Genomic DNA, 23,430 nt, shown 5'->3' with positions numbered 1-23,430 from the left:
GTGGCTGCTTCCCCCAGGGAACCCTCCTGTCCCCCTCGTCCTTCTGCCTCTCTGACACTGAAGATTTGGGTCCTAAAGCTCAGGGCCATCTTTACCCTTCCCTACAGATGCTTTGGGGACCCAGCAAAGGTGACACCCACACCTGTCTACAGGGATTGGTCTCCACATGTCTTCCTGGGGCCACGTGTGAGCTACTCACTAACCACACATTTATTTATGTGCACTTGCCATGTGCTGGGCTCTGTGAGGGAAACCCCAGAAGCCAGCAACCAGGGTCTGAAATTAAAGGACATCAGATTCACCAGGGCAGAGGGGTTTGGGTGTGGCCAGGGGAGGCAGCATCTGAGCTGGTGGACAGACACAAACCTGGTTCAGGTTCAGGTGTCCTGGGCAGAAAGAGCAAGGACAAAGGCTTAGAGAGGAAGTGTGCAAGGTGTGTGTGGCCAGGTAGGGGTGGGTATCTGTGAAGGAGCCAGAGGTGTGAGGAGGCAGGCCTTGTGACTGCCCCTCTGCTCTGAATGCATCCTCCCCTCTCATCCTATGATAAATGAGGAAATTCTTATCAGCATTTCCCCTTCAGGGTGAGTGGGATGCTAACCCTTCTCAGTTGCAGGCTCCAGAGGCGCTTCCTGCGGGGTTTCCTGTAGGGTCAAGGTTAGTCATACGGCTGTGAGAACAACAGTGAAGCCTGTCCCAACCACAGCCTGGGCATGTGACCCCTCTGCCACCCTGCAGCTTCCACCTGGGACAGGCTATCCATGGCCCTTAAACAAACCAGAGACCTCTCCTCACCTCTTACCCCTCGGGCCCCTCCACTCTGACAGCCTCTCCCCTTGCCCACTGTGTGGACCCCTCTGGAAGTACTCCATGTGGTCTGCACACAGCCGCCTGTGGTCTAGAGAGCAGCCTGTTGCTAGCTACGACCCCCACCTGTCCCCGGTGCCTGGCCCACTCCTCTTGAAAGAACATATGCCCATCATGGAGACAGACAAGGACTGAACTGGTTGGAAAAGCTAATCAGATGAATGAGTGGATGTGTGGGTGAATGGATGGATGGACGGATGGATGGATGGATGGATGGATGGTTGGATGGATGGATAGATGGATGGAAGGCAGGGAGAGGGAAAGGAAGGAAGACTGGTTGTTTCCCTGGACTGACCACTAAATAGAAGGACCCTGTATCCTGAGCCCACAGTCTTCCTAAGTCACTAGCTTTCTCTCCTGGCTGGGTCTGTATCTTAAAATGTTTGTCTTTCTCATATTCCACATCGCCTAGCCTTAGGTTCAGCCTATATTAAGTTCCAATAAAAGTAGGATTAATGAATGAATTGACTAAGCAACCAAATGAAATCAGAGCCGTGCTGTCCTGAGCACAGTCGACAGGTTGAATGTTATGGCCAGGCCCTCCCCTTCATGCCATTTGTACCCCCTCCCCACCGCCCAAACTCTGGGCTTGCTACAGGCCCCTCAGCCTGTCACACTGAGACTTTGAGGTGAATCTGTAACTCTTAGAAGGAGAGAGGCTAGTGTCACACCATATCAAAGGCCTTGCATGTGGATGGCGGGAATTCAGGCACCTTTTACCCCCAGAGAAACATAAACAGAATGCTGCGAACCATGTATATCGAGGCAGGAAGGCACACTGGCTAAGAGCTTAGAGCTCTTCAAGGGAAGAAAACCACACAGCTTTGGCTCATGGGAGCTAACGGTCCTCTGTCTTCCCTAGGCCATCTTGTCATGTGCGTGACCTGCTGGGTTCAAAGAGCTTTCAGAGGCAAAGGACCAAGACACAATCCTGAGGCCACAGGCCCAGAAGGCAGGTCCCCTCCTTCTAACAGACACTTGCCTGTGGTCCCAGGAAGCCTGAGACAGAGACACTGCCTGAGAAGGCAAAGCACTCCCTGTCACCTGAGGCTTGTGACCCAAGGGCACACCTCAGATGGGGTGGGGGTGAGTGGAAGAAGGAACTGGAAATCTTAGTCCTGGAGCCCAGGAAGAGGGCACGGTCCTTGGCATCTGCTGCCATCCTGCTCTGAGATTCAGCACATTTCTCTCCTTGTAGGCCTCAGTCCCCAAATCTGTCAAATGGAACCCCACCAGCCTGCCTGCCTGCCTTGTAAAGTTCCTCTGAGGTCCTAGGACTGTAGAGGGGAAACACCACCAGCCGAGGACACAGTGTATAAAGTGCCACCGTGGTAACTTCTAGCCGTCATGCTGCTCGCCAGGGTCCCCTTTCAAACTCTGAACTTCCCTGGTCAAGGAAGTGAGGGAGTCAACAGATACAGTCAACAGAGACATGGTCACATCCTCATCTTCTTCCAGGTGGCTTTGGTGGCTTCAGGGACAAACAGGATCCAAGAACGGGATGTAAGCAGCTAGCCTCAGGTTTGCACAGAGTTCACCAGGCCTGGCTGGAAGTTGCAGCTCAAGAGAAAATGTTTAATGTGAGAGGGGACACGTTGGTACAGCCTGGAAGAGGGGTATGCTGCTCACATGGAGGGGGAAGGAGACGGGAGGGACAGAGGGAGAGGAGGGGAAAGGAGGGAGGGGAGCTCAATCACGCAGAGAAGATTAAACAGCCTGGCTGGATCATCCAGCTTGCTGCTGATGGTAAGTGTGGCTTTGCCTCAGTTTCCCAAGTGGCTTGAGGCAAGAGAGTCCCTGAAGCAGGGAGCTGGCCCACTCCTAGGTCTCCTGGTGGTCCCACCTCAGCGCTGGTATAAGAGTCCACTGGATATCACGACATAGCCCTGAAGGGTAAGGAACACCATGGGCCAGGTCAGAGGCCACACGAGGACTGATAGGACCCCAGCGGCCCCATCAGCCTGGCTTTGAGCTCAGGCTCTGCCACTCTTGCTGGCTGTGTCCTGAGGACAGTTCTTTGCTTCTCTGGGCCTCAGTTTCCTGCTGTCACTTGAGAGTGTTAACAGCACCCACCCTGCAAACTTACAATGAGGATGCAGCCAGAGCACGTGGGCAGAGCCCCTGCATGGGGCTGGGGATTGATGTGCGCTTGTGGGCATGGTTGGGACCAGCGCTGTATTAATTAGGACAGGGCGTCCAAACACAGAGCATCTTCTCCGGGTCCAAGGCTCCCCAGCAGAGCCAGGAACCTCCCATATATCCTCTGCCGTCTACACTGCACTGCAGAAATGTGCTCAGAGCCTGCTGGTCATTCCTTCATTCACTTATTCATTCAACAGATCTTCACGGAGCCTCTGCTCTAATCCACGCCCTGTGCCACATGCTGGGGACAAAGCAGACCCAGGCCCTGCCCATGCGTAGCTCATACATGCCCCAGTACAGTAGCCATTATTAAACTAAAGCCAATTAGAATTAAATAAAATTTGCAATTCAGTTCCTTGGTTGCGCTAGCCACATTTCAAGTGCCCAAGAACCAGATGTGCCCAGTGGCCCACAGTTGCTACTGTGTTGGACACTGCAGGCTCCCAGAACTCTCCCACATTGTTCTGGGCAGTGCTGGTCTAGGGACCCTTGACTTTGGACCCAGTTGACTGGATTTGTGAGTACCAGGGTGAGTCAGCCACTGACGGTGCCTGTTTGGGAGAGTTTCGGGGGGAAGTTCCTACTAAGAGCCCATGCTCCAACATGAGCCTATTGTTCCTTTTTTGGAGGGTGGAGGGTGGATCACTCAAATGCCTTGGGACCATAGTTCTTCAGCAACAAAGGCGTCATCCCTGGGAAAACATTAGTGGGTCCCACTCAGGGAATATGAATAACACACAGATGTTAGGCTGCAGAGACCTGGACTAAGCTTTCTGTCCTACATGCCTTGTTGAGTGAATAGAAAGAATATTATCATTGTATATCCCAGGTGAAACAGAGAGAAGTTGTAGGGTCTCACCCTAGGCCCACAATTTCTCATCAGGGAAAGTGACTTTAGAAGGGTCGGGAAGCCTTCTTCCCTTGTCCAGCCTGCAGAGGTTTTGCACAAAACTGGAAGTTCCTCTGTCATCTTCCTCAGACACCAAAGGGCACCCCAAGGCCCAGATCATGGGATGACTGAACCCCCCGATTATGGCCTGGCATGATACCTGATGAGGACTAAAGGGTGGGTGAGACCTTTGCACCAGTGTCTCTGCACATCCTAAATTTTCCATCTCATGACAGCTAAGGAGTCATGGCCTGGTCTCAGCAGGAACAGGGGACACCCCCAGGCCTGGCTGACCCTGAGACCCCACTGTGTGTACCAGCAGGGAGGGACGACGAGGGGGAGGAAGGATGGAGGAAGCCCATGTGGTCACACCCATAGGCTCTTACCTCATAGACAAAGACCTCAGGGTTGATGTAGTACAGGTTGACCATGCTGGGGAGGGTGATCCCCATGCCCAAGAGAGCTGCAGGAGGGGAAGGAGAAACCAAGTTCATTATGGGGGGGCCTCAGTGGAGCACCATGGGAGGCCCACGCCATGCTGAGCTCCTCGTGCGCATCATGACACGGAGTCCCACAGACGGCCGGGGGTGGGAGCCAATATTACTGTACTCGCTTTACAGAAGGGAAAACAGTCTTGGGGAGGAATAAGAACTGAAAAGCTAAGAGAGTGGGAACCCTCTTAACCTCAGAGCCCGGGCAGCGCGAAGGATGGCCGGAAGGGAGCCTGGAGCAGGTGTGGGTCAGGAGGGGGCCACGGGGCCACCTGGCGCGGGGGGCAGGGCTCACCATTGAGGTGATCCAGCAGGGGCCTCTTGAACACGGTGTCCATGAGTGGGCGCATCTGATTTGTCTGCAGCCATGTAGTCAGGGAGCCAGGGGCCGTGGGCCCGCCCCAGCGAGGGGCCGGGAGAGACGGACAGGTGGGCCGCACGTAACACAGCAGACACAGACAGACACAGAGAGCAGAGGCGGGGGGGCAGGACACCCCAGTCAGCCATCAGAGCATCTGGTCCCCAGAAACCGCCCCCTGAGAGGACCCTAGACGCGCTCCTGGCTGCCACTGCGTGGCCAACGGGCGGCTGACAGACTGCCTCATGCCGGGTGACCAGCTGCCCATCGGTGCTGAGCGCGGGTGACCGACCGCTGGTGGGTAGGCTGGCGGGCCGTGTTGGCTGACAGGCCCGCCAATGGAGCACGGTGGCTAGGGACCCAGCTGCCTCACGGGGCCGAAGAAGCAGCCAGCGCCATCTGACACTGGCCTGCCAGCGATTCTCAGACCCACCGGTCCTCAGCCACCTGGCTGCGACACTTGGCGGACTGACCCCACTGAAGAACCAAGGCTGACTGACTGGCTGACTGACGGCCGGATGGCCCGAGGACAGATTGTCTGATGGGTAGGCCCTCCGCCTGGCCACGTCCCCAGGCACCCTGGGTGGAAGCCCAATCACAGTGGCACGTACAGGTGCACTTGTGTGCAAGCACACGGACTCAAGACCTGCCCCACCCTGTGAGGGGTCTCTAGAGACCCCAGCCCCACACTCACATCAACGAAGCCCACATTGGAGGAGCGCACGGTGAGCTGGATATCCCTGAAAGAAACGAAGGAGGGCCAGGACTAGGCCTATATCCCCCTAGATCCCTCCTCCCACCATACCGCATGTGCTACAACCCAGCCTCCTCTGACTGACGCTGTAATGGGTGACATTGTGATAAAGTGGCTGCAGGCCCATTGCAGAGGAACACACTGAGGTGGCTGGATCCGGAGGTTTTCAGCAGGTTGTCCTTGCTTACCCCAGCACAGATGTGGTGCCCTGAAGCTTCACCTTGGACACAGAGAGCTGGAGGTCCAGGTTCACAACCTGGGCACGAAGAGAGAGCAAGGTCAAAGAGCACAGAACCACAGAGGAGGTTCCGGTGGCCACCAGCTTCCACCCACTCCCCGCCTGACTCAGGTGTTCGCGGAGCACCCATATGCACCAGACCCTGCACACAGCTCAGGGAACAAACACCAGGTCTCTGCCCTTAGGAACCCTCAGAGGCTGGGGGAGGAGGTGAACAATGGCCAAAGTAACCAGGGTCCTTAATAGCAGGTGCCAGGACGGCAGAGTGGCAGCAGGGAGAGGGCTGATGGGGACCATCTTTCTCAGGGTGGTCTAAGAAGACTGCCTGAGAAAGGCTACAACATCTGAGCTGAGACCTGAAAGATGAGGAGAAGCTAGCCGTGCTGAGGGCAAGGGGAAGAGTGTCCCAGGCACAGTGCCCGACAGCACGTGCAAAGGGCCTACGGCAGGAATGTCATGGCACAGTGAAGGAACAGCAGGGAGACCACCATGGATAGAGCAGAGCAACTGGGGAAAGTGGGGCAGGAAGTGAGATCTTGGGAGTTGCCACCCTCCCAGGCAGCCCCACCAGCCCACCTCACTCACCACATCAAAGGAGAAGAGGGACTGGAAAGCTGAGTTGGAGGTCACAGCCTGGACTTCCACAAAGGGCTGCAGCTGAAGCGTGGCATTGTTGGTACGAAGTGTGGCCACGGGCGTGGCACCCAGCCGCACCTTGAGAGTCACAGGCATGGGCTCGGGGAACCGGCGGGCCACCTGGGGAGTGGAGAGGGAGAGAAGGAGGAGGGCACCTAGGGGCAAAGGCTGGGTGGGCTCTCCACTCATCAGGCTTCAGGCGCTCCTGATCAAGCCACTGTTCGTCCGTGACTGGGCCACAGAGGTGCAGCCACCCCAGGCCCCTGCCCTCGGGGATGCCCTGCCTGCAGGGGGTGGTAGGCATGAAGATGGGCACAGCCTGTGCGATTGGTGCCAGGAGGGATGGGCGCTAAGGGGCCGTGGGAGTTCAAGGAGTCTCCTGGACCAGATGGGGGATGAGGTCCTTCCCTAGGAGGCAACCCCCAAGCTTGGACTTGAAGATGCACAAGAGAAAAGGAAGCAGAGAAGGCCCTCCAGGCAGAGGGCAGCAGCTCCACAAAGGCACAGGAGGGAGAGAGCATAACATCTGGCAGAGAAGGGGCCACCCCTAACGTGGAGGAGGCGCAGAGGTCAGGACACATGCCGAAGCCCCCAGGGGACTGATAAGAGCCAGCAGGGGTCCCCCAGCCAGAGAACCTCCCACCTCGATCCCAGGTCTCAGTCCCTGAAATGATTAAAAATGTCACCAACCTCGGGGATGAGCTGGCCCAGCACAGAGGTGTTCAGCAGGTTGTCCTCAGACTTCTGAAATTAGCCCCCACGTCATGGCAGGTTTTAGGGCAGCCACTCCTCAAGCTAGACCACCTGTTGCCTCCCCACAACCGCCTTTGAACCTTTGCAACAGCCACCCTGTAGCCACAAAACTTGGGCTGCCCCACCCACAATTTGGCCTTTGCGGGGCCTCCCCAGGCTGGGCCGCAGGGCATGCCTGTCCCACAGGCTCTGGCGGCAGGTCCGAGCCTCACCAGCTGCCCTGTGATGTCCAGGTTGAGGGCACCAGCTTTCTGCAGCAGCAGGAGGGCGGAGTCAAACAGGTCCTGGGAGAGGCCCACGGTTGCCATGGCACCATCAGCACCCACGTTAGGCGGCAGCACAAAGTGGGTGACATCCACAGGCAGGACGATGGGCTTGCCCAGTAGGAAAAGAATGGCCTACGGGGTTGGTGGGTGGTGAGAGGAGAAAAGCAGGAGTGCCCCAGTAGGATGGTGGTTCCATCATAGAACCTGGGCTCTCAGATGCCATCCACCCCCACATGCCACATGTTGTCCAGCCTCACACCCTAAATGCCCTTCTGGCTCCTCTCCCTTCAACATCCCTGCTCTTTTAGGAATGTCCCAGGACCCCACGGACCTCAGAGGCAATAAGCCCCCAGCTCAGGGCTGACAAGGGAGCACTTACGCTGATATCCAAGGAAATGTAGTCCTTAGTGATGTTGGGCACATTGGTCATGGAGTAGCGGATCTGGGACTCTGGACCCACAGGGTTGAGGCCTAACAAAAGCAGAAGAAAAAAGAAAATACGGCACACTTAGCCTTATCCACCATGCCTCATCTATTCAGAAAACTCAATCATCTGACGACTTCGGTTAGCCAGACCCAGGACAAGAAACAGAAAGGGGAAGACAAAAGGTCTCTGAGTAAGTGAACCCCAGTTGCAAAACGCACACACCCAAGATTCAGCTACTCATGGCTTATTGACTGTTAGTTTAGACACAGTTCTGACAATTTGGGTTTCTGCCTTCCGAATTAATGGAAGACTAGAAACCCTAAGTTAGAAGGAAGGAGAAGGGTCACTCTAGGCACAAATAGCCCCTGAAAAAAGCAAGAGGGAACTACAGAAAAAGAATGGGGCTCACATTCATCCAGGTCCAGACGTTTGATTTACACTGTCTCGTTCAATCATCACCACAATCCTATAAGATTAGGAACCCATTTTACACACACACATACATGAGCACAGTTTGATGAGTGCAGTTGTGCCCAGGATTGTATACCTGGCCTGTCCAGCTGTAAAGTCACGCTTTCTCTCCACCTCATCACACAGCCTCTTACAGAAACTCAAAAGGCAAGCGCCCCTGGAGCCATGCTGTGCAGGAGCACAGGACCCTCAGGGAGCCTCCAGGGAGGCACAGAGGAGAGTTCAGTTCCTATGTGGCAAGTTTCCCCAGAGCTCAGAATATTCTGATTGAGAAGGTTGCAAAGGGTGAGTCACATCTCTAGATGCAGCTAGGCTAGCCGGCACAGCCGGGGAAGGCTCACCCCCACTGTCAGGAAAGCCCAGCTTTTAGCAATAGGTCTTCAAAAGCTCTGGATGACCAAGGGTGTGTGTGTGTACACGTGCATGTACACATGCACACATGTTAGATTTCTGTCTGATTTTCTAATGTCTCTTCTGGATTTAATTTTATTTCTTTGGGACACCTGGATGCCTCAGTGGCTGAGCATCTGCCTTTGGCTCAGGGTGTGATCCTGGAGACCCGGGATCGAGTCCCGCATTGGGCTCCCTGCATGGAGCCTACTTCTCCCTCTGCCTATGTCTCTGCCTCTCTCTCTGTGTCTCTCATGAATAAATAAATAAAATCTAAAAAAATAAATAAAGTAATAATAATCATTTTATTTCCTCCAATGTTTTGGAAATCTCTTGCAATTGTAAAAGCGATATAGTATGATTCCAATTCTACAGCTCAGATCGAGGTGGCAGGAGGGGAGAAGCTCAGAGGGATTTGAGAAGCTGGAGAGATGTTCTGTATTTTGAGTTTGGTGGTGGTCACACAACTGTATACATTCATCAAAACTCAGAGGACAGGACACTAAAAAGAATAAATTACTATATGTTTTTAAGATGACTAAAAACATGAAAAATGTAAAATAATTCATATTCCCTGTGGACATATAGACATTTTTGAAAGATGAAAAAAATACATAGCTCAGAACCTCAAGTGCATTTCTTTCGGAATTTTCTTCTGTAGAGACAAACAGCCCCCCATCTGTCCCTCCCTCAGCAAAGCTGTGGTGAAGCTCAGTAGCTTCGTGCCCTTCTCTGTTGTCTTTACGGAGTGTCATTATAGCCTAGGTAAGGGCACAGCCCTCAAGGCAGACTGCCTCCATTTCTTCATCTGTAAAATGGAGCTAAGAATGCTACAGTAAATATTAGCTTTTTTTTTAAGATTTTTATTTATTTATTCATGAGAAACACAAAGAGAGAGGCAGAGACATAGGCAGAGGGAGAAGTAGGCCCCCTGTGGGGAGCCCAATGCGGGACTCAATCCCAGGATCCTGGGATCACCTGGGATCATGACATGAGCCAAAGGCAGATGCTCAACCACTGAGCCACCCAAACAGCCCTATTAGCTTTTATTATACAGCATTTTGCCAGGCATGTTGCCAGGTGATTAAAATGCCCCTGTAAGCTGTGCGTTTTAGTGGCTCCTGTCACCCCACACTGTAGGCACACATGACTCATGTAAACAGTCCCCTAGGCCTGAATGCTTAGATTTCCTTTACTAGATTTTTTTTTTTAATTCCTCAAAGCAAAGGACAAGAGCCGGTCTTTGCTATGAACCCAATTCCAAGGCGTCTCTTTTTTTTTTTTTTCCAAGGCGTCTTGATGGAGAGAACCCCACTGAGGAAGAAGGGAGGGATGAATGTTGACTGAGCCTGTCATCCACCAGGCACTTAGCCTATGCGGTCTGCTAGCAGCACAGGGGAGAAGCAGGAATTCTGAGCCCCATTGTTTTGTGGGGTTTTGGGGGGGGATTGAAATATTTAGACTCAGAGAGATGGCGTGACTTCCCTAAGGTCACACAGCATTGGAGCAACAAAACCAGAATTTAACTTCATGTTGTTTTATTCCAGGTCGCGTTTCCTTGCCTTTTTGGTGCCTTCTGTTAAGGTAATATGGGAGTTATGGTGAAGAGGGGGGTGGGCGTAATCCAGGAATGTTCCCTGAGGAACTGTGAGCTGGGCCATGAAGTAGAGGCAGAGCAGTGGGTCACATGTAAAGAGGAGAAAGCCAGCATGAGTCAGTTCATGACCTTCTGAACTGAACTGAACTGTGGTCAGTTCATGACCACACTATGGATTTGAGACTCAGAGCCTCCAATTCCTCATCTATAAACCGGGGATACTAATGCCACCTTGTAGGACTGTTGTTAAAAGTTTGCACAAGAAAGCCAAAGCTAGCTTGATATGAAGATATTCACTAAAGAACCCACCACAGGGGGGTTTAGCCATCTGAGTGGCTCAGTCGGTTAAGTGTCTGCCTTGAACTCAGGTCAGGATCCCAGGGTCCAGGGATGGAATCCTGCATCGGGCTCCCTGCTCTGTAGGGAGTCTGCTTCTCCCCCTCCCCCTGCTTGTGCTCTCTGTCAAGTAAATAAATAAAATCTTAAAAAAAAAAAGAACCCACCACAGATAAACATGGACTCAACATGCCGCCCTGCCTCCTGTCCCGGCACACCCACTCCCACACACCTACCCCACACCCTGTGACCATTAGATGTAAACCCCTAAGTCAGAGCAAGGCCAACCAATTGCAGAGTGTAGCTGACCACAGTCAACAGCTCGGGATTTTACAAAGTCAATGGACCTGAGGGAGGCCCTAGAATCCCAGGCAAAGCCACTAGATAGAAGAAGGTGCTTCACACAGGAGCATCTTCAAAACAGGTCTGTGGGAAAACAGAGGGAACCCTGGATTTTGCTCAGGGATCCCCGAGAACATATCACCCCCCAAATTAACAAAGGATACATTTTTGGCCAGTCTGGGGATAGGCAGGGTGTTATTAATGTTGATAAATACTACTGAAAACAGGATGAGGCTGGCCGGCTCTCATAGCTTTTAGCTTCGTAGTGTAAGATGAAGTCCTGATGGAGCCTCGCAGAGGCCACCACCGTGGCCACGCTTCTGTGTGGACCGTGCACGGTGGCTGCGAGCCCTGGGCACCCGCCTGCAGTGGTGGAGAAGGCGCAGCGGGCAGTGGGGCGGTGACCGGGAGTGGTGTACGGGGAGGACGCAGGCACCTACTCCGCAGTCTCCAAGAGCCCCTGGGTGGCAGTGAGCCCCAGCTGCCCACAGCAGTGCCTGCTCAAGAACACCCCTTCCTCCCCTGCGTTGCTGCCCCCCTTCCCCACCAGCACCCTGGGGACTCACCCCATTCAAGCCACTTACCCTAACATCTTAGGGTCTGCTTGTGGGGAGGTCAGCCTACGGGACTTTCTCATAGTACACTCCTAGTACCCTGAGTATGAGGAGCCCCAGAAAAATCAGAGATGAACAAGCCTCTAAGGACAGGGGAGAGGGAGGCTTGCCTCCAGGTGGGTGAATGGCCCCAGAGAACGGAAGCAGGGGTGAGGGCACTTTTGAGCAGAAGTGCTTGAGTTCTGCTGGGGATGTGCTGAATCAGAGCCCGTGAGACCTCCAGGAGGAGGTGTCCAGAGGAAATGGAATAGAATGGCCCCAGCCACAATGTGCCAGCGGGGAGAGTCCGCCAAAGAATGTGGGAGATGTGGGAGCAAAACCAGAGGAGGATGGGGTCTCTGAGTCTCCAGGCAGGGGAGGAGACAACCGCAAACTGAATGTACTCTGCCTCCCCTCCGCATACATGCATACACACTTGCACACTTGCACACACACACACTAAACATTCAAAGACTTGATTCTAGAATTTGGAGATTCCCTGAGTTCATCAGTACCTATTCAGTCATCCTATGATTAATCTCCCAGAGTCAACCCTGACCGGAGGTTGATCTTTAAAGGATCTTGGGGGCCCCAGTGGAGCTCAGAGGCCCCAGTCCCCTCCCCCTGGGCTCCCAGATCTTACCAATTAAAGTGCCCAGGTGCACGTTGAGGCCCTGCACCAGGTTGGAGATGCTCAGGCATAGCTGCGGCAAAACAGAGGTGGAGGCTGGTGAAGAGGGTGCTTGGGCTGAAGCGGTGAGACCGTGAGACTCTAGGGTCCCAGTCTGGAAGCCTCCTCCAGCCTGCATGCCGCGGCCTGGAGTCCCACCTTTCCTCTACCTACCAGTGGGCATCTTCTGGCTCCTCTCCGGGGCACTGAGGATTCGGAGGAGAAGCTAGGGCCCATGGGCATCAAGGAAAGAACAGGAGAGGGCCAGCAGGGGTGGGGGTGGGGTAGGGATGGGCACTACATGTGGTGAAGACAGGCGGTGGTCAGCAAGGAAGCCTGGAGTTCCCCTGGGTGCAGTGGGAAGCCCAAGAAGTGTATTAAGCTGGGGTCAGTGGGATCGAAGGTGGGGCAGAGGAGAGACCACAAGGCTAAGGGTAGTCAAAGCCTGGTCCAGGCGGAGCTGAGGAGGCTGGGCCGGTGGAGGGCCAGGTCAGGCTGTACTGCCTTCAGCCTCGGGCCTCAGTCTCCTCATCTGCAAGATGGAAATGCTGGGGCCCACCTCTGCTGGGTGGGATGGCATCGAGTGGGTTGATCTGGGGTTGTAGGGACCAGATCAGGAGATGGGGTGGAGTGTAAAAGGGCAGAGATGGAGAAGTGGCTCCCCCTTGGCTGTGGGACCCTAGGCCCGGAGGAAACCATCTCTCACCAGGTCGGCCACAGGCTGCTAATGACAAGAGCTGAGATAGCAACAGCAATCACAGTGCCCACTCCGCCAAAACTGTTCTAAACTCCTTATGGATGTTAATGTGCTCAACCCCCACAAACAACTCCGAGAGAGGTTTACCCTCTGTATTACAGGTGTGGAGTTGGGGGCAGACGGAGGTTAGGTGATTCATCCAAGTGCCACAGCTAGGAAGGAGAGGACCAGGATTGAAGCCAGTGCCCATGCTCTTGTCCACTTTCATTTTGTCTCTTTTTCATAAGCCACGTGGCCCTTGAAAGCACTGTCTCCTCCCCATGCTCCAGCATGGACTGGGGCTGGCTCAAGAGCAACCCCCTGAGCCCACCCTTATTAGGCTTCTCCATTACTGTCCTGGACCATCACCCCAGGCTCCTCCTGCCTCGTGGGAGAATGGAGAAGCCCCATGAACAGTCTTCTATTAAAACAAACAAACAAACAAACAAACAAACAAACAAACAAACAAAAAACAATAACAGGGGCACCTGGGTGGCTCAGTCAGTTAAGCATCTGCCTTTAGCTCAGGTCATGATCCCAGAGTCCTGGGATCAAGCCCCGAGTCAGGCTCCCTGCTCAGCAGAGAGTCTGCTTCACCCTCTCACTCTGCCCCTCCCCCTGCTTGTGCTCTCTTTCTCAAATAAATAAATTAAATCTTTTTTTTTTTTTAAATTAAAAAGCAGTAAGAATCCCAATCTCTCCCACGCCCGCAATACTCCTTTCATTCAGCATGTCTACTGAGGTTAGCAAGGCCCTCCTTCCTGGGAGACCTGGTAGGGGGTCCTGTACCTTGTTCCGCAGGACAGCTTTAATATGATTCTGCACCAGGACCAGCAGCCCAGGGGCCACGCTGAGAAAGAGAGAGAGAAAGCGCTCCTGAGCTCCGGCTCGTGCATTCGGGCCCGTTTCTCCTGCAGAGCCACTGTCTGAGAGAGAAGTGTCTCCTCTGAGCCGGGGGCCAGTGAGTCCCATTCCACCCCTTGCCGTGTGCCAGACACGGTGCCAGCACCATTGTCCCCACAGATGAGGAAACCGAGCCTCAAAGAAGAGGTCACTGGTTTTGAGGTTTGGAAGTGGCCAAAACATGCTACTGAGGCCAGGCTTGGGGGAGACAGAGAAGACCCTGCAAAAGCCAAGACTCAGCCACATTGTTGGCCAGCTGGCTTCATGGTCACTCTGAACCCAGGAAGCTGGGGGTGCTTCCTGCTTGGGCTCCAATTCTCTGTGACACACCTAGTAAAGTTCCTTCCTCATTCTGTGCCTCAGTTTCCCCTCTGAACGATGGAAGATGGGTCTAAGTTGTTTCTCAGCAGGGATCCATAGGAAACCATGGTTCCTTGGGGTTTCTTTAAGTTGTTATTTAAATTTCAGTTAGTTAGCCTACAGTGTAATATTAGTTTCAGGTGTACAATATAGTGATTCAGCACTTCCATGCATCACCCAGTGCTCATCACGACAAGTGCACTCTTTAATCCCGTCACCCAGTTCAGCCATCCCCCACCCCTCCCCTCTGGTGACCCTCAGTTTTCTATAGTTAAGAGTCTGTTTCTTGGTTTGCCTCTCTCTCTCTTTTTTTTTCCACTTGCTGATTTGTTTTTTAAATTCCACATATGAGTGAAATCATAGGATATTTGTCTTTTTCTGAGTGACTTATTTCGTTTAGCATTGTACTCTCTAGCTCCATCCTGCAAATGGTAAGATTTCATTCTTTTTTATGGTTGAGTAATATTCGTGTGTGTGTGTGTGCATCACCTCTTCTTCATCTATTCATAAATGTTGATCCAAGTCGCAGCCCAAGCTCACTGAATTGCCTCTCAGGGGAGGTAGGTGGATGGCAGCTGTGTTTTAATGCCATTAACTCCTGGGCTTTCCTTCCTGTGAGCAGCCACGGCCCATGGGAACGGTGAGGAGTCATGTGTAACTCGTGACGACTGCTGGACACAAGCGTGAATGGCTTTATGCCCGGTCCCCTCTGAGGGAAAAAGGCCAGTTCCAAATGCCCACCTAGCTCAAGTATGAGAAGGTAGACATAATGCAGGAGGTGAGTCAGGCTACAGGGGTTGAACCTCCCCCCGACCGTTTGTCAGCTGTGTCAACTTAAGCAAGTCACTTAACTGTTCTGTGCCCCTTGGAAAATGGAGGGAATACTTACACCTTCCTGGCTGGGCCGCTGTGATGTAGTAAAGGGCTTGGAGGCTGCCCTGCACACAGCAGGTGCTCTGGAGGTGGGAGCCGCCGGCAGCTTTGGAGGCAGCCCCCACTCACAGTGAGGTTGACGGCTCCCAGCCCCCTGGACCTCAGGATCCCCGTCTCTGCAGCGGGGGACAGCCCTCCGAGGCCCAGGATAGCCACATCAGGCCTCCCTGAGTACAGTAGTAACGGCTGGCACATGTCATCATGTGCTGCAGGGGGGCGGGATGCAGTAGAGGGACATGGCCTGGCTGCACATTCTCCCCTTCCCTGAATCTCAGTGTCCTCAGCCATAAAACGGGTGTCTCTTGGGCCCCTTGTGGCAACTGGGTGAAAGCTTGAGTGGGAAGCTCAAGAAGAGGCCCCAGAGCCTCGGTGGCGGACTCTGCAGCCCAGCCCTCGCCAGGCACTCACCTGGTACTGCCATCCAGCACCGCGGCACTGTTGAAGAGTGCGAAGCAGGCAGAGATGCTGACCACGGGGGTCCGGATGGAGCCCTGGGCCACCTGGGCGTCGGCCAGCAGTACCACGGGCAGCACCAGCTTCAGGGGCTCCGGGACTCTGCGCGACACCATTCCTGAGCCCCGGCGGCACCGCCCAGCACAGCCTACCCTGCAAACCCCCAGCCCGAGCCTGCTCCCCACTGGGCACCCCTGGGACAGGCTCAGGGCCCTCTAAACTCCACTCGGGCTCACAGACATTGCAGCAGATGGGTGTGAAGTCTGGATCCCAGCCCCCTCTCTCTGTGAGGCCCTGGGCCGGTCACTCCCCATACTAGGCCTCAGTATCCTCTTCTGTCAGATGGACATAAGAGTGACGGCACCTATCTCTCGAGGCTGTGCTGAGCTGTCTGTGAGGTAGCCGTGTGAAAATGCCCTGCGTGGAGCCTGCCCCCCACCCTCACCCCCACCCCCCGTGAGCACTCACACAATGGTAGTGTCAGCACAGAGGAGTTCCAATAAGAGATCCCTCTGAGTGCCCAGCCAGTAGTTTGGAAATCAAACACATACAAAGTAGCTGATACATAGAAATAATTCCAACAGCTACATTTACTGAGCACCTACTCTGTGCCTTGCACTGTGCAAGGGGAGGTGTGATTTTAATTCCAGCAGTGGAGCTGTTCACTGCATCCCTCAAAGCCGTGCTGCAGAGTTTCATCCCATTTCACAGAGCGGGAGACTGAGGGCTGCAGGGGTGAACCGGCTGCCAGCTTACACAGCTGCGGAGCAGGACCCAGGTTCTCAAATTCTCACTGTCTCGCTCCCCCGCGGAAGGGTGGGAAAGAGCACTGGACAGGGAGTGGAAGACTCGAGCACAGGACCTGGCAATTGCTAGCCCCCCTCCCCTCACTCTGCCCCTCAGAGCGTCCCTGAAAATCCTTCTGCCCACCGCTACCCCCGTCCTCCAGGAGAGCCACTCACCGAAAGACTTTGAAAGTAAAATTGGCTGCTACCAACATGCGCACCCCAAAATCGGCAATGAACTTCAGGTGGAAGTGGGGCACGTGGACATTCAAAGTCTGGATCCTGCAGAGTGGGAATGGAGATGACGGGGGGCCCCCATTAAACCCTGGAATCAACTCTGTGGTGGGTGTTATGAGCCATAGCCACACTACTGAGGTTATAAAGAACTTTCTGACTACTGGAACCATGGTATGAGGAAGGGGTGGAGAGTTCTCCACCCTAGGGGGCATGCAAGCCGTTGTTGGACAACTAGCTGGTAGGGAAAGGATGCCGAGAGGATTCCCATCCGGGGACAGGAATTGAGGGAGATGATTGTTCAGGCCTTGGGGGGATTTTTAGTTTCTGACAGAGGTTGGGAAAGCTTGGAAGGTGGGATCCACAGAAGGTCAGGGATCCCCTCTGCAGCACTCTAGTCAACCGCTTTGGCTGGTAGCCCTTCAGGGACGGGAAACTCATTCCCTTCAAAGCTGCCTGTTCTGATTGCTAAGCACTTTTCTAACTTTTTCTTTTTCCTGAATGAGTCATTTTTTCCCCTACACTGTAGTTGGGGGTGGGAATTCAGACACTGGAAAATGATATGAATTTGAAAAGTTACATCAAAACTCCACCCTCAGGGCACCTGGATGGCTCAGTGGTTGAGTGTCTGCCTTTGCTCAGTCGTGATCCCAAGGTCCTGGGATCGAGTCCCACATCGGGCTCCTGCATGGAGCCTGCTTCTCCCTCTGCCTGTGTCTCTGCCTCTCTCTGCCTGTGTCTCTCATGAATAAATAAATAAAATTTAAAAATAAAAACCTCCACTCCCCAGCACTCTCACTGTTGGCACTTAGTGGACTTCTGTGACTCTCTCTGGGACACAGACTGACCTAGAATCTAATTCTTTTCTTTTCTTTCTTTTTTTAAATTTTATTTATTTCACACAGAGAGAGAGCAGGAGAGAGAGAGAGAAAGAACACAAGCAGGAGGAGCAGCAGCAGAGGCAGAGGGAGAAGCAGACTCCCCACGGAGCAGGAGCTCAGACATGGGGCTCGATCCCAGGACCCTAGGATCATGACCTGAGCTGAAGGCAGACGCTTCACCGACTGAGCCCCCAGGCGCCCCGAAACCTCTCCTTTTCACTCGACAAGCACCCTGGATGTCTTCCCACTTCGGCAAACAAGGACACTCGGTGCTGTTGGCAAACAGCCACGTGTGGCCGACCACAGAACACTGAGGAATCCTGACTGTTGGGTGTGTCAGTGCCCTTCCCAGTCCACCCTACACCAGCCCTTCCCTATGGCCTTGAAATGGGGGCCTCCACACCAGCTCCTGGTTTGTCCATCCAGTGTTTCAAAGTTTTCAATGTTTTTTAAGTAATTGCCATCATTCAAAACTTGATAGATTTTAAATATATATATGACTTCTCTTGGGGAGCCAGGGATCTGGCAATAGTGAGTGTTCCGGCGTGGTTGGGGACAATTGGCCCGGCCCCCGGATCGGAGTTTGAGATGGCCTCCGTCTCTCTGCCTTTGAGTCACGATTCATCACAGGGGTGTGGGGGTACTTAGGCTCAGACTTGTGTCTAAATTCAGTGTCTCATTTTTGGGGAAAGTAGCCAAGGGTCCTGCCAGCCCTGGGGACCCAGAAGCAGCAGTCTTGGCCCCTGGAGGGCAGAAATCTAGGAATTCGGAGGCACCAGCTGGCCCATATCTCCACCTCCGTCTCACCCCCTCAATCACCTTGGGACAGCTCACTTATGAGTGAGGTGAGGTGAGGACAGCACTCATCTAGCTGGTGGGGAGCACTCACCTATACGTGGGGCTCACCTACCACTCATTGAGTGGGCTGAAGCATTTTTCTCAGTAGGTGGGAGCACGCACCTGGTGGGCTGATGCACCTCTTCGTTCCAGTCCAAGAAATACGGGACTGTGACCCGCAGGGCCTGCTGGAGAGGGGCTGTCCCGATTTCCGACACTGCGGGGCCAGAGCAGGGTGACGTCAGGCTGCCCTTGGAGCCACCAAGCAAGACCATACCACCACCACCCTCCACCCCACGGGTTGAGCAGAGAGGACTCAGAGGCGGGCGGGGTCGCACTTGCCCATGGGCAGGGGCAGGGGCAGGGCTTGCAGCTGGGTCCCCCTGAGCCTGCCCTGGGTTCCACCCTCACACCAGGCCCTGCAAGGCATGCCTTTCCTCTCTTGCTTCTGCCTTTCCAGATCTTGTCTGCCTCACTCCTCAAAAACAAGAACATCCTTTTTGCCCTTTGATCAGATCAGATCCCATCTCTTCTGGAGCCTTTTCCAAGTCTCCAAGCCGAAGGAGAATTTCCCAGTAGAGCGAGACAGAAGGTGGGGTGCTGTTCCGGGGACTGGAGGCTGAGGATTCTTGAGTCCCTCAGATTCTGGATACAAATCCCCAGGTATGCTATTCACTATCGATGTGGCTGTTCTGTGCCTCAGTTTCCCCCTCTGTAAACTTGCAATGATTATAATGGTACCTTCACATAGTGTCCCAGTAAAGCCTCAGGGCACAGGAAATGTTAGCTCTTACTGTTGCCATTTATTTGTGTAATGATCATGGCTGTCACTTCTCTGGCGCTCCCTTTGTGCCAAGCACTGTTCTGAGTGACGCAGGTGCTACACTGTGCCAGGTTTACCGAGAAGCGAAGACCTCTGGCAAGGGGAAGTTGGATCAGCTGAGGCACCTGGCTCCCAAGCCCCTGGACTTCTCACACACCTGGGCTGCCAGGCAAGGGAGGTGCTAGGTAAACAATTCAACATGAGTGGAACGAAGATGAGAGGTCGCGGTGCTGGAAGGGAGCAAGGCCTCTGCTGGAGTCGAGAGGCCCAAACTTCACACAGACTCACTGTGGGGACTGGGAAGTCACTGCACCACTCACTCTGGGCTTTCGTTTCCTCAGACCTGGAGTAGGGAGCCAGTGGTCCCTGTGTTCTCGATACCCCTCTCCAGCCCGGCCCTCTGAGTCTGTGGCTGAGCCAAGACTCACACCCAGGCCCCTGGACTCCATCCACAGTGCTCCCCCAACACAGGGCTTAAACTTTGGGGCTTGTGAGATGGGATTAGGAAAACACTATTAGAAAGCCACCCAGCCTGACCCTAGAAAGAGGTGTGTGCAGCCTGGACCTCCCGCTGAATGTCCCCCAAGAACGTAGGCAGGTGCACCTGGGATGGCTCTCTGGGGACAAAGGAGCCTCACACAGGACAGGTAGAGGGAGGATGGTCAGCGGAAGGTAGCCGACCTCATGTCCCAGCCTGTAGCTTCCGTGCATGGCTCCAGGTGCCAGACACAGACTAACATGGGTCACTGACCCCTTTCACTGCCTGCCTATCTGCCCGGATGCAAGGTCCTGGAAGCCTGTGTGTGCACCACGGGGACCCTGCTGCCTCAGTGCTTCTACTGTCTGACTTGAGTGCCTGACACTATAATCTGACTTTGTTCTGGTCTTGAGGGAAATGACTTCTGATTTCTCGACCTTGACCCAGCTTTGATGGGACTGGGGAGGCCTCTGGGGAGAAGCTTTTGTCCCTCCCTTGGTCTAGTTTTCTCATTATGCCTTTCTCAGGGGATGGGGCAGGTCTTAGAAGGGTGGGACAATGTCATAGGATAGACACCTTGCCCGAGGGGCCCAGAGCAGGGCTGGTCTTCTCACTGTGTACCCCACAGAGATATAGCTCCGGGACGCTCCCTCCAATACTGTGCCAGACATGCCTTCCCCCAGCATGCGTGTGCACACCCCCCCACCCTGTGCACATGCATGTACACCCAGGGTGTGCAGCCATCCCTGCATACACACACCCAGGCACATACCATGACACCTGTATGCATGGCCGTGGTTAGAGATCCTCCCCGACACTCAAGTACACACACAGTCACCTCTCCATGAATTTTCAGACTTACACACAGACACACACAAGCAAAAGTAGTCACTCAAACCAACCGTGCCCTCACCCTGGGGGCACTGAAAGCACAATCATGCATGCCTGTGTGCATGTTAGATTTGACCACATTCCTACTCGTGCATTCACTCCATAAGTGTTTGCTGAGCAGCACTTTGTCAGACATTGTCTGGGAACTGGGGACACGGTGGCACGTGAGATAAAAATCCAGGTCCTCATGAGGCTTTTGAGTTCACAGCCACACACAGACACACACAGACACACACATACGCACACACATGGGACCGTGCACATGCACGTGTGCAGACACGCACAGGATAGGCCAGCAGCACATCTCTTACCATAGCTCAGCACGGCCTCGTTGAGTCTGACCACGGTGCCCGGCATCAAGGCGCCGACCACAGGCAGCAGCAGCGCTAGCAGCAGATCCAGCCTGTATGCCTGAGCCATGGCCATCCTGGCCACTGCCCCCCAAGATCTGTGGGCTGGGGTGGGGACAGGCATCAGAGAGCTTGTCCAGAGCATGCCCCTTCTGGCCTGTTTGAACCCCACCCAGCCTAGAGGTTGCAAGCCCTGCATGGTAATCCCAGCCCTACCCGAGACCCCCATACATCAGTTCTACCTGTCTGCATTGGGAAGAATCGCCTGCCCAGCCTGCTTCCTCAGGAACCACAGGGAGATTTGGCCTGGAGGTGGGCCCCCAAACCCAGAGAAGACATAGCCTTGCCTAAGGCCACACAGCAAACTGGGGTTAACCGTAGGACCCAAGCCATGCCAGAGGAAGGGGATGAGGTTCATGGGTAGGGAGACAGAGCAGCTTCCTGCCCCAAGGGCAGAGCCCAGGCCCACCACTCCAAGGCCCAGGGCTGTGTTTTCTGGTGCCAGGAGTCTAGCCCAGTGTGACAGCCCATCCTAGTGTCCTAGCTCTATGAACACATCCAGGGAAGGACCCAGGGTGGCTCCTATCCTCATCTCATCCTGTACCAGGTACATTTAAAGCAGGTCTTTGCATGGCCCCCTAACCCCTCCCGACCCAGCCCAGCCAAGTGGACGGATCTGTGTCTAACTCAGGACTGAGAGGCCACTGCTGAGATGGGCTAATGGAGGCCCAGCAAAGTGGCACTTGCCCAAATTCCCAAAACAAGACTGGGGATGGACCCTTCCATAGAAGGCCATTGGAAATAGTACTCCTGTTGAACAGATAGGGAAGTCGAGGCTCCTCCCTGGAGGAATGCCAGCCCTATCCCCATTCCTACCTGGGGTGGTTTCCTGGGACAACTGGATTCTCAGCCCTGACCAAGGCCTCCTGAGTCCCTTGACAGGTGCAGAAGCTGTTTTATGAGGCTCCCAGGTGTGCAGGACCCACTGCGAAGGGACCCAGGGAGGGGCAGGTTTGCTTGCAGTGATGTGTTTTCCCTGCAAACATGGCCTTTGCCAAAATGTTTCATCCTATGTGTGTGGTGGGGCTGCCACGTAACCAGGCTGCTGCCAACTGCTACAAGACCCTGGGGATGGGCTGCTCTGGGGCCTTTTAGGCCAGGAGATCTCTGGAAAGAGGACTGCTCTTAGGAGGGCCCCCTCGTCGTCCCAGCCAGGCCTGGCCAGGCCCAGGAGGATGTGGATGCCCCAAGTCAGGGAGAGGACTCACTAACCTCTTGGGCCTAGTGCCTCCAAGCTCTCTCAACAACATGACCCTTTTAGGAGGAGCCGGAGGCTCCCTGAGCCCTAGCCCCAGTCACTGACTCAGCTCTGCTCCTGGACACACATTGAACCCCGACTCAAAGGACAAGAGAGGAGAGGGTGTGTGGATGACCCAGTCCCTGCTACTTAACACCACCGGCTCCCTCCAAATGCATATTGCACTCACAACAGATGCAGCCCATAGTCTCTTTCTGCATTAGCAGCTGCAGGTTCCCCCAGCTACCTGGGGCCCAAGGAGCTGTGTGTGCACAAGAGAAGTTTGTATATATGTGTGTATGAGGGGTATGTGGTTGTGAGTGTGTAGTCATGCATACACGTGTCCACTAGGTAATAATTACTAGCATCAGAGGAAAGTGTGTGTGTGAGTGTGTCCATGGAATGGGCATGATGGGCATGTTGGCAGCACCGTTTATGATGTGACCTGCCTGTGTACATGAACCTGCATGAGTGCAGGTGTGGGAGTTTTGGGTACGGTATGTATGTGTGGGCTTGGTACCCTGAGTGTGTCTGCGTGTATGGTGTTAGGTGCGTGTGTGTATGTGTATAGGTGAATAGTTGACTGCTTCCTGGCCTGGGGGAGGTGTGTATGTGTTCGTGCATATAATGTGCATGGAAATTGATAGCATAACTGCAGGGAAAGCCTGTCTGTCCCTCTGCATGGCTCAGCTAGAATATAGGCACAAAGGGACCTGGGGCCTTCCCCCACTCCAACACCCTTCATGGCTCCCACCAACTCCACACCAGTCCAAATATCAGGCCCAGAGCCCAAGCCCACCCTGTACTGGATCGCCACTAGTGCCCACAGAACTGATAGGGACCACAGACACCAGCAAGCCCTCCCCTGAGAGTGCAGAGTTCCCCTGCCCTATTCAAATGCCAGTTGCAAGGTCCCTAACATCCTACTTACGGCCTCCTGGCGCTCACCGTAGCCAGGGCAAACAGCAGACTCAGTAGAAAGGGTCACAAATATTGACCAAAGCCACTCTCAGTGTTTGCTCTTGGCATGAACACTTCCTCTTCCTCGACATATCCAGTGCGGGGGAGATCGAGTGACAACCAGTGGACACAATGGTGGGAGATTCTCAGAGGCCCCGTCTCCCTGCCTCAACGGCAGGCAGGGTTGGGTGAGCACCTGCTGCATGCAAGGCCCTCTGCCCTCAACCCCAGGGGTCTGCTTACCTCTGTAGCCAGTGCCTGGAACATACCAGGTGCTCAATAAACATTTGTT

At 54.2% G+C, this 23,430-nt stretch overlaps 1 protein-coding gene across 1 annotated transcript; it reads right to left on the bottom strand.

Annotated features, from left to right (window-relative positions):
- Window positions 1–2,405: 2,405 nt before the first annotated feature.
- On the bottom strand, window positions 2,406–21,862 carry BPIFB2 (BPI fold containing family B member 2). The gene is made up of 16 exons (XM_072799755.1): window positions 21,758–21,862; window positions 20,843–20,986; window positions 18,463–18,556; window positions 16,565–16,669; window positions 15,558–15,704; window positions 13,743–13,803; window positions 12,191–12,251; window positions 7,771–7,862; window positions 7,338–7,523; window positions 7,063–7,116; window positions 6,322–6,492; window positions 5,687–5,754; window positions 5,439–5,484; window positions 4,682–4,745; window positions 4,282–4,358; window positions 2,406–2,750 (listed from the first exon to the last, which is right to left on the bottom strand). Exons 2-16 carry the CDS (start codon window positions 20,955–20,957, stop codon window positions 2,709–2,711), a joined length of 1,383 nt encoding a protein of 460 aa, XP_072655856.1. The 5' UTR covers window positions 20,958–20,986; window positions 21,758–21,862; the 3' UTR covers window positions 2,406–2,708.
- Between the last annotated feature and the right edge of the window lie 1,568 nt (window positions 21,863–23,430).

The sequence above is a fragment of the Canis lupus genome, chromosome 26, assembly GCF_048164855.1.
Source record: "Canis lupus baileyi chromosome 26, mCanLup2.hap1, whole genome shotgun sequence".
Lineage (NCBI taxonomy): Eukaryota > Metazoa > Chordata > Mammalia > Carnivora > Canidae > Canis > Canis lupus.
This window is presented reverse-complemented; position numbering and strand designations above follow the sequence as displayed.